The sequence below is a fragment of the Spodoptera frugiperda genome, chromosome 29 (genome assembly GCF_023101765.2).
Source record: "Spodoptera frugiperda isolate SF20-4 chromosome 29, AGI-APGP_CSIRO_Sfru_2.0, whole genome shotgun sequence".
In the NCBI taxonomy this organism is placed as follows: Eukaryota; Metazoa; Arthropoda; class Insecta; order Lepidoptera; family Noctuidae; genus Spodoptera; species Spodoptera frugiperda.
The window spans coordinates 12,961,848-12,973,248 of NC_064240.1; the positions used below are offsets into that span (position 1 = coordinate 12,961,848).

Here is an 11,401-nt window from a genome sequence, read left to right on the forward strand (position 1 = left end):
ACATTAATTTACTGTATGTATTATGATTTTTATATTAGAACGGAAAAAGTTCTCCCAACATTTTCCTCCATAACTTACTGTTACAAAGCTCGGTTTATGGACCATAAACTATACAATACCAAACTAAGTGCTGTTGCAATTTTCTCGCTGATATTTCACATTACAAGTCATCAGTTTATAACATCGTCATAAAACTACACTAATTATAGTACACCTAATTACTTCTGCACATTATCTGCAAAGGAATTACGACTTACCATATTTGGATCAAAGCTCATAATTCTTCGTCAGAGGTGACATTTGAAAAACGTTGGTAATTTTTTTCTTTTTTGTCGTTCGTCTATAATTGGTTGATTGAATGTTGGGAGCTTAGGACTAATCGTTAAATGATTACATGCTATATATTTTTTCCATGTATAGGCGCCATTTGCCTTGTGATTGACAGCGTCCGATACGCTCAAAGGAAGCAGAAAATTGTTAAAAATATAATATTATGTTATTCCGTCCCTACGTTTCTCACTTCTTACTTTAAGCCAGTTATTACAAATTAGAATTAAATGGAGGGTAAGCATTTTACTTAACAAGCATGCTTCTTATTGAGTTTCGGATTAAAAAATTCAACAGAAGCTTTTTGAAGAGTTAAAAAATACTCACGACATACAAAAAATAAATACTCAAAATAATTAAATTGAACCTTTTCTGCCAACCATCCTCCTAAGTATATCGGCCAATCGCCGTCGACCACAACCGGTCGCCGACTGTCTAAATGATATACTTTTGACAGCGGAGATACAGTCAGATAAGAATGACAGCAGCAATCCGCTCACAATGCGACCTGATAAAAACTAATGTATTGTCGCTAATGAAACTAGCTAAGAGTTAGTTAACTATACTGATTTATCTACGTATGTATGGAGTTTGGTCAAATTATTATGCTAAGGAAAGGAGTTATAATGTCTTTTAGTTTAGGTTCACAGTTAACCCCTTTTTTGAGGAGAGAATATCATCAAATTTCTTTCTCTCTTCGAGTGAGGCGAGAGAGAGTGCTAGACTCTTACTGACTAAAATCCACCCCGTTCCTGCTCCTGCTCTTCAAGCCGTAGCCCAGGCCACCGTGTCCGAGCCTCGGAAGACTATTTAAATACACCAGTCTTCAAGGTTCGATGGATTGACAAGTACCTTTTGTTATTGGGAACGTTAATGGAGGATGACCAACATCGATATTCTGCCAGCTTGGAATAATTTTGAATACTTTTGTCGAACCTTCAAACATAGATTAGTAAGAACTATTTACAAGTGAAAGTATTAGAACCCAAATATATCCTAAAACTGCGCCATTTTTTTATTTAATTATGACAATGTAGGTTTATAAGACTCATTTTAAAAAACAAGGAAACGTTACATATATTGAACTACTATATAAGGAACCGCCTTACATCACAAAGGTGATATAAAAGTTAATGCCTGTATTAACATCGCAACTACAAGCTCTATACAACTAATTTAACCTTACAATCAAGTGCCGAACAATCATTTACAACTTAACATATCATAAGCTGTCAAATTAAAACACAGCTGTGTCCTACATTAAACATACAATACCAACATACATAAAAACTCTAAAAATTACATATACAACCTTATATACTTAGTAGTAAGGATTATTTTTGCTAGTATCTCAAGTTTTGCAGTTGTAAAAATAAGTTTGTAAGTATATGGAACTAATGTTATGAATTAATCAATCAAGTAATAGATCAATTTAATGCAGGAAGTACTCAATAACGTTGACAACTTCAAGTAAACTGCATAGTAATGTTGGCTATACGCTCTAGTTACATAAAGAGAAATAATTTTATTTATTTAATTAGCATATAACATTATATCATGTAAATTATAAATGCGTGTAGAAACAAGGACGAGACACGAGTCTACATAATATATTATTGCATTAAACAAGAACGATTCCATTAATTTACCTTAATCTTGATCAGATTTTTGTGATATTCTTTTTTAATTATTTTTCGTGTCGATTTTGTATTGTTTGTCTATATTTTTCAGAGTCAATATCTTCGACTGTCCTCTGTATTTTGGAACACGAAAAGCACTATGCTTTTGCATTTGCATTGCATTTTTATTTAAGACCTTTTGGCATTGACACATTTTTTCAGCCCCTAATCAAAGATGTTTACTCAAAAACTGGGACTTTAAGACCTAAGAATAAACAAATAGAAGAAAAAAAAATAACTCACGTGTAACCAGAATTAAAAAAAGAAGTAATAAGAAGTTTTAACAGATAGTATAGTCTGTTGAAGTTTGCGATTATTTCTTAAAACTTTGTCCAACAAATAATACTTTATACGCCGCTTTGTTCGAAAGATTTTAAATTGAATAAGAGATAAATCTTGTCAGTGTTTTTATGGGGTGCAGTGACGGCGTCTCCGCGTCGCTCGTCAGTCTCAACTCCTCGTCTCAGTTTATTTTGTACAGAAATCCACAAAAAATGTCATCAAGACTAATAGGTATGCTCCATACGTTATCAATTGTTTGCCCTGTTCTTTTTCTAATGCAAAATAGAAACACAAAACACGTAAACTTGTTGAGTTAAAGTTTTGAGATTTATGAAAATAAATGCCATGAGGAGTTCTCTAGTCTGGTTATTATTCTAAACTGAAGTCGGTGATCATATTATAGTAATTCAGAGTTTTGATTCATCCACGATCATAATTGTTTTTCAACTAATGACCGCGTTGGTCAAGCAATGATTCCCGAGTCCCGGGTCAGTAGAATATTATCTAGTTCCCACACAAACTCGTACATACATAACCTCACGTCTACGGGTGTAGGAAGAGACTACGGAACGCCAATTGCTACGAATCTTACATACGGTACCTCTTTCGCTTCATCAACAGTTAGCAGTCTTTTCATGCATGCATCAGTTCAGGGTACTTTTAATTTGGCCGGTCTTTAACATATCTCCAATATAATCGATATGATTGTATATTACGATATACAATCATATCGATTATATTGAAAATACCGCCGACGATATACGTATCGTCGGCGGTATTTCCGAACCAATACGACCTTCAAACCTTCAAAAAAGAGCATACTCCTTTTCAAAAGGCCGGCAACGCACCTGTGACTCCTCTGGTGTTGCGGGTGTCCATGGGCAGCGCTGATCGCTTACCATCAGGTGACACGTTTGCTCGTTTGCCACCTATTCCATAAAATAATATATAATGTCCCTCTACCGACGATCCCATTTATATCCGCTAACTAGTTCTTCTAATTCTGAAATTAATAGTAACACGAAATATGAGGCCAGGTAATGATAGGGTATATTACGTTACTAAGTGTTAAACATACATTAGGAAATTGCGAACATTTACTATATGTAGTAGACATGCAATTCTATTATAATCTATTTTGCTAAAACTAATCATGGGGCACAAGGCTACGGTTGTAATTTATCATTTAATTAGTTAAAATGACCCATATTAATATGGGGATAGGCGAGGTGAAGTTTGTCTAGTGATGCGATGACTAAAAGTATTTTGAGGTGTAGCTTTTAGGTACCGATTTAGATTTTTTGGAGGTCTAATGATGGAGTATGAGGAGAAAGGAGGCAAAGAGTAACCACATAATTATGACAAATGACAGATACAGAAGTCGCACATAGACGATCGACGATCAAATCAACGAATGACGTCCTACATCGCACATAAGAAGTTCACGTGCGAATTAACATAGATAGGAAATACCAAAAATCTTGTACAAAGCCTTATATACATATTTCTGTAATAATAAAATTACAGCACGAAAAATATGAAACAGTCTAAGCTAAATTAAAAGCAACAATTACAAAGCCTAAAAACTAGGAAGGATGTACAACACTATGTTTACTGACATAATTACAGTTTGATCTAATATACTGATAATTATCGAAAAGTCCCTCAGGCTCTATGTGGCGAATATCCATTAACCCAATTAACTAAATATTGTACTGCAGACTTTTCTATTCATTTGTTGAAATAACGCATTCGTGTGTGGTTGTGACTTGTGAAGTTAGACAAGATAATATTTGGTAAAAAAATGGAGTAAGTATACAACTGCATTGTCCATTACTGTGTACTGTGATATCTTCGTGTCTATACGGAAAAGTTTTGTTGTGATCGCTTTTATAAAATTCGTCCTTGTATATTTATTATATTTTTACACTGTTTTTATTAAAATTTGAACCATATTAGCCATTATTGCTATTTTATTTTTATGTCGTGCTGTGAACTGAATCTTATTATTAACGTGATTACAGTATATGATTTAAATATCGATCACTATCCATTATTGGGTATTATAAGTTTGCGTTTTAATTTTCACATTTTTTTAAATACCTACCAGTTTTAGTATACTTCATTTCTTAGTAGCAGCAGTGCTTAGTAGTAACTTAGGAATATAATAATACCAAAATACATAGTTCAAAATAATTTGGAAAAAAAAGAAGATTATGTAGATGAGGACGATGATTTAGATACTACCAGAACATTATAAGTTTTTAAACTGACATGGTCACTAGTAACATCATTAGAACTCACTCACTCACGGATGAAGTTCATCCGTGATCATGGCGCTTGCAACAGTGCCGAAATATCGGAAACTCGTAAAAAGTAATAAATATGGTAAATATCCCTGTTTGAGTTCTAACGATGTCACCAGAACTTTGTTCAATAAAACAAATGAACATCTGAAACACAATTACGTATGTAATAGCTAAGGACCAGTTTCATTATAACATCATTTATTCTATTTCTAGGGGTGAAGTGGATGAAAATGGTATGGTTATAATCACGAATGTGTATGGTGACGTATGTATTCGCAAGGCCAGAAGAAAACGTCAGAAGCTGCTGATAAAAGAGCTCATGTATGACTATGCTAACAACACCACTTTGCATGGTCTTCCGTATGTCACTAGAAATGGATTAACTCGCCTTGAAAGGTAAGTACTTTATATTAACACATGGTTACCAATATCTACATGGTTTACTAATTTTAGTAAAACGTATTATTCGTTTTATGTAACACATTTTTTTTAATACTTTACTTCACACTAGGATATTCTCCTGACACGACACAGGATACACAGGATACACGTTCACATACACATGACACCCAGACCCGAAACAACAATTTGGGGATCACACAAAATGTTGCTCCGTGCGGGAATCGAACCCCGGTACACGTTTGCCGGCAGCCAGTTGCCCAACCACCACACTAACATTAAAAAAAATAATTTGAATTTATTTAGTTACACAATTTATTTATAAAAAAAAAATGAGTCATTGGCAAAAATTAAGTTCTAAATAATTTCGTTGTTGTGTACTTGTGTTATTTAGCAAAATTCTTAGCATTTTTATGTTATTTGCAGGGTCGTGTGGCTAATAATGTTTCTGACTAGTGTGTGTCTGTGTCTCTTCTTGATCAGCAAAGTCTGGTACAAATGGCAGACCAGCCCAGTGATAGTAACTGTCAGTGAACAGTTAGTACCAGTGAGTATGGTAAGATCACAGTGCCATTTTTTTTAAACCTGGCGATTATTCTGACTGATTATCTTTTGTGGTAATAATAGATATTTTTTTTACTGATAATAATGATGGTCCGAGGCTAAAACCCTGTGGAACACCACCTTTCTTCTTAAATCTTAAGATAAGTTGGTTGATTAACAAGTTTCGATATTTCCATTTATTACTAACGTAAAAATAAGACTTAAAACATTACCGATTGTGCTGTTATACCATTTTGCAGGTACCGTTTCCATCAGTGACAATATGTCCACAATCAAAGTGTAAAGTGTCAGTCTACAATTTTACCGCGAAGAACATACAATGGAAAAAATTTAAATATCATTATAGGCTTAACGGAAGCATTCTAAATGAGACGTAAGTTTTATAGTAATTATCTATCCATTTTTATTTCTCAGCCCCCCATTATGAGAGTTATAGTCGTATGTGTGCTTCGTGGAAAACCTCAGAATATTTACTTCAAATAATAATATTCATGAATTATAACCAAATTCTTGTTTCCTTAAAAACTGTTTTATTAAAATTATGTATTATCTTCTAGAATGGTAAAAGATGCTGCTAAGTACTATGGAATATCACAAATATGTGATATTATCGACTTTTCATCTTATTCGTTAGGAGAAAAGTATCGTTACACAGATTCTTCTATTGTGGATAATTTATTAGAGGTAAGATATTTTATAACAAGATAATAAGATAGAGGTTACTGTAGGCCGAATTACCCTCCTTCCTAACCTTCTCAATGCCCGATTCCCCAATAACCCTTAACCTCAAAAGGCCGACAATGCACTTGTAATGCCTCTGGTTGGATCGAGCGGATGGTTCCGATCTGATCCATCCGCTGGTTTACCAGCTTATACAATAAAAAAAAATCACACCATTTGGACAGGTTAACACAAATAAATTAAATACTTTATTAATGTGTTATGACGTTTAGTTTTGGTAAATGATTTTTTTTTTAGATTTCTCCCGATTATGACGATGTCTTTTATTACTGTACATTGAATGGAAAGGGTAGAAGTTGTGCAGACATCTTCGACAAGGTGGTCACCAGTGAAGGAATCTGCTACACAATGAATTCTCTTGCTGCCTCCGACATTCTTCGGACTGAGACGTATTTTTAGTACAATTTTATTTGAAAATGTTTCTTCTTCCGCACATCTTTACTTCAATACATATTCTTTTTTCGATCATTTTCTTTATCAGGGATCTATGTTTTTTAATCATCAATAAACCAAATTATTTTTCTTTCATGGCATTTTTCACAACGTAGCTATAATTAATATATATTATTATTCATTTTAATGTTTGTGTTCTATTCAGTTAAATATTGAAAAACTTTTGATTTAAACTTATATTGAATAAAATTAAACTTAACTGTAAACAATATTATTTTTAGAATACAGAAAGACTACTTTTATTTGAATTCATCGAAAGAAATAAAGGGTTGGTCTCTCGAACATGGTTATTCGTACGAAAATAACCATTCTAATCCATCGTCATCGTATTATCCAATGCCAGGAATGGTAAGTACACATATATTTCTCTTGGTTTTTATTGCAGTGTCCTATAAAATATAATGTAAGTAATGGACGACACAGGAAGAAATCCCAGTGGAAGCAACGCTTTACCTAAAAAAAAACAATTGAAAAGACAGGCACACTAATAACGTCCATTGGAATATGAAATCTGATAAAGTCGCAATAAGGACCAGATTAAAACTTAAATAAATAATAAAAATGTCTGCAATACTGATAATATGGATCCGACAAACCAATAGTCCTGCTATGAGTCAATCAGTCATTATTTATGATGTTCTTGTTTCTTTGTTTATCAGCCAAACAGAGCATCACCTGACGTAGAGATAGTACTACGAGAGTATCATGTTCGAGACAAACTCTGCAATGCCATTAGATCTGGATTTAAGGTAACATTTTGAAATTGCTTCTTTATTCTCCTATTTATTTTTCAGTTTATATAATTTTCTTTATACAATGTACACCCACTTTTCACCATTTGAGTTATAAGTTCCATATAATAGGGAATGAGCCTATTGACATATACTGGACACAGTTCCAGACTCCGTGCAACCGAAAAATTTTCGAAAAGCCTCTCTAACATTAATTTGCCCGACACGGGAATCGAACCCGAGACCCCTTGTCCGGCAGTTGCACTTGCACTTTAGTTTATATAATTTTCTATTAATTAATTTGTTTTTCTTAGGTATACATTCAACATCCGACTGATCTGCCCCAGTCTTCGCTGTACTACTACGCTGTATTGAACTCTCAAGTCTCCTCAATGGCACTCAGCTTCAGTATCCTGAACAGTTCGGAAAGATTGAGGAGTTACGATGCAGAAATGTGAGACCTTTGAACCATTATTTCGGCTACTTAACTTACTTTTCAATATAAATAAAATGATAAATGATATTTATTTTGCAAATAGGTTACAATGTAACTCTTTTACACGTCAATCTCTTAAATAACTAGATGAGGCCGGCATAGAATAGAGTCATACGTTAGTTTGCGTAAATTCAGGCTACTGTGTTGCACTTCTGCTGCGTAAGCATTTAATTACGGACAGGAGGGTTGCTGCACACCGCATGCTGAAAATACAACTACAAGTGGAATGAAAACTAAATAGTGTTACTTTTAAATGTTAATATTTTACTAAAATTGCCACTGACTTTATGGTTTCGATGTTTTAAGGTTAATACTACTGTAGGTTCTGGTTGAGAAAAGTTGCAAAGGTTTTGAAAGTTTGTGATGGGCTTGTCCTAAAAATGATGGTGTGATCTGATGTAGAATCTTGTTAAAATACAATGAATATTAGGGCCACAAATTGGCGAATTGCGTTTTTTACTTTTTTAGTATCATACTAACAAACTTTACCGTTTCTTTGTGTATTAAAATTATGTTCTTCTGTTCCAGACGTCAATGTTATTTCCCTGATGAAAGGTACTTAAAGTATTTTAAAATATACACTGCGAGCAACTGCATGATTGAATGTCTCTCTAACATTACATATGAACAATGTGGCTGTGTGGAGTTCTATATGCCACGTAAGTTTAACAAAATAGAACCCTATTTATACAAACATAAGAACTATAATAATCTGGTCTGTTTTCTAAAAATCTACATTTGTTACAGACTCAAGCAGCAAAAAAATTTGCACCCAGTATGATGATGATTGTATTGAAACTGCAAGAGGTAAGTTTACATGTCAGATATTAGATTTATTGTTTATGCTGTTGCTGCTAATAGACTATGACAATTCGTTAACTTGACTGCACGGTTGGTGCGTTGGCTGGGCAACTGGCTGCCGCGCAACATGTAGCAGGTTCGATTCCCGCACGGAGCAACTCTTTGTGTGATTCACAAATTGTTGTTTCGGGTCTGGGTGTCATTTGTATGTGAACTTGTATGTTAATAAACGCACTCACGATACAAAAAAATCTTACGATATTAAGAGCCTGTTTCATCATATTCATATAAGTAACTTACATGTAAGATAAGTTCATACAAAATACTTTCTATAGGTATATTTTTCTAGTACATAGTGGCTATCCAGACATTGTAAAACAGACCCTAATTGTATCAAAATATGTCACAAATTAATATTAATTTTCAGAAACGATGCTTCATCGAGAGTCGTCTCAAGGAGATTACGTGTGTCACTGCCTACCATCATGCAACTCCGTCGACTACGATGCAGAAATATTGAAAACAGATTATAATCTACAAAAATTGATTGATATTTATGATGCAATATATAAAATTCCTGATAAAGAAGAACTTAATAGGTAAGTTTAAGGCGACGTATTACTTTTTTATTTTATTTTTTTGTTATTTAGATATCGAACTAGCAAACCAGGCGAACTCCGTTTCGCCACTAATGGTTTTCCCTGTTTTCCTGCTTTTCTCTTGAATTTTCTTTGCTATGAACCTCACGGAGCCCGAGACCTTTACAACGAATGCAAAATCGTGGAAATCGGTTCGTACGTTCTGGAGTTACAGCGTCCGGACGGAAAACCCGGCTTATTTTTATATATAAAAATTTTGATTATAAAAATAGTTTTGCTAACGAAACCTCGTAAGATTATCTTTATATTATATATTCAGGAATTCGTTTATGTTCCTTGGTTTTCTTCACCACTTTTGGTGAGAACTGGAGAACAAGAGAAGTCTCTTTCTAGGAACTTCAGTACTTTTCTCTCTCTTTTTTCAGTAATAGAGATGTGTTTATGTTTCAGTTACAACTACTCCAAGATGGAGATATATTTCAAGAAGCCTAGATTCCTGTCGATGCGTCGCTCTGAGTTGTTTGGCATAATTGATTTCCTCTCCAACTGCGGTGGTCTCCTAGGATTGTTCTTAGGATTCTCATTCCTCAGTTTGATGGAGATTATTTATTTCCTCACTTTAAGGTAACGTTATCTTAAGAATAGAACAGACCATAGTAATCAGACAGATTACAGATTAATTTAATGGATTACTTCACCAACCGCCCCTAAATTGTCACTTAGTGTAACGTAGCACCTAAACTAACCCCTTACCTGTACTGTTTGGAGTCATTTATAGATTGGTAAAAACTACAATGATCTTAGTTTAGGGGTTCTTTAAATTGAGGAGAGGTGGCTGAAAACGGGCATCAGTTACCCAAGCATTTAAAAACACAACTCGAATGAAATAATATAAAAGTAAATGTATGAGCTTGACTTAACGACATAAGTTAGTATTGATATAATCTCGTTGACTGTTAATGTCAGTTACCTAGAGGCCTACTTACTGCTAATTATATAAATCCAAAGTTAATATTCATAATAATAGAATCACAAATATAGTTTAATGCTTATATTTACAGGTTATGCTGTACATTAAAGAAGGATTTGGAAGAAGAAAAAAATGAAAAATTATCACACGGGAAGGAAATTCACTTGGAGAAATATTAGTACCTACACATTAGATTGAAATATTTTGGAAAATAACACACAACTACACATTAGATTGATTTTTTTAACACATCGCCTGTCAAGCCTTTTTACAAATACACAGATTTTAAAAATAATCATGAAAATATAAAGAAAATTTTCAAAATCAAACACATTGAGCAACTGTACCAATATTAGCACAAACAGGACGTCAGTTCAACTCCCGCGCATCGGATCAAAGGCACGATTTATGCGCTGTCGGATTACTTCAATTTATAGCGCGCTAACGAACGCACGTACCCTGACATCGATTATTACTAGATCTCTTGATATCCGTTCGGAAATAGAAATAAAAATATGGTCTATTTATTGGGAATCGTGTTTTATTTATTTAAAGTAATGTATACTGTCAGAGGTTAAAAGGTCATAGCTTGTTTTTTGAAGGGGGAAAATCATCCTTTACTTCTTCCACCTTGGAGGGAGATAGAGTGTCAGATTCTTACTGACTAAACCGTTTCTACTCCTGTTTTTCGAGACGGAGTCCCAGTAAACCCGCTAGGTAGTTCGCAGCTCCGGATCAGGCATCAGCCTTGCTAGGCCCTATTTGTGGTGGTCTGGCTCTTTGAGGCGCGCGCGGAACGGATGCGCCGTACGCAAGAGGTCATAGCTGGTATTGTCTTTGTTATCTAAATAGACATTTTAGTTGAAACTATTTTATTTTTCATGTATTCTATTTTTGTAATGCTAATAGATATTTCCCAAAGGACCACGGAAATACAATAATCAAAGAAAATCTATACCTGCCAAAAATTAATTGAACAATAAAATACGTAATAATTGAACAATAAAATACGTTATAATTTAAACAATTTGTCTAAAGAATAATAAATTA

General features: G+C 33.9%; 1 protein-coding gene across 1 annotated transcript; it reads left to right on the forward strand.

Annotated features, from left to right (window-relative positions):
* The first annotated feature begins 3,799 nt into the window (after window positions 1-3,799).
* On the forward strand, window positions 3,800-10,942 carry LOC118268532 (pickpocket protein 28). The gene is made up of 14 exons (XM_050706673.1): window positions 3,800-4,097; window positions 4,811-4,993; window positions 5,423-5,552; window positions 5,800-5,933; window positions 6,118-6,244; window positions 6,539-6,690; window positions 6,976-7,102; window positions 7,414-7,503; window positions 7,800-7,939; window positions 8,510-8,640; window positions 8,729-8,788; window positions 9,210-9,381; window positions 9,832-10,005; window positions 10,443-10,942. Exons 1-14 carry the CDS (start codon window positions 4,093-4,095, stop codon window positions 10,528-10,530), a joined length of 1,713 nt encoding a protein of 570 aa, XP_050562630.1. The 5' UTR covers window positions 3,800-4,092; the 3' UTR covers window positions 10,531-10,942.
* Window positions 10,943-11,401: the final 459 nt, after the last annotated feature.

What these genes read in the sequence shown, in the direction of transcription:
- LOC118268532 (XM_050706673.1), top strand. An exon ending in CCATTAGATCTGGATTTAAG is followed by an intron (nt 7,504 to 7,799) that starts GTAACATTTTGA and finishes TGTTTTTCTTAG; the next exon opens with GTATACATTCAACATCCGAC. An exon ending in TGTGGAGTTCTATATGCCAC is followed by an intron (nt 8,641 to 8,728) that starts GTAAGTTTAACA and finishes CATTTGTTACAG; the next exon opens with ACTCAAGCAGCAAAAAAATT.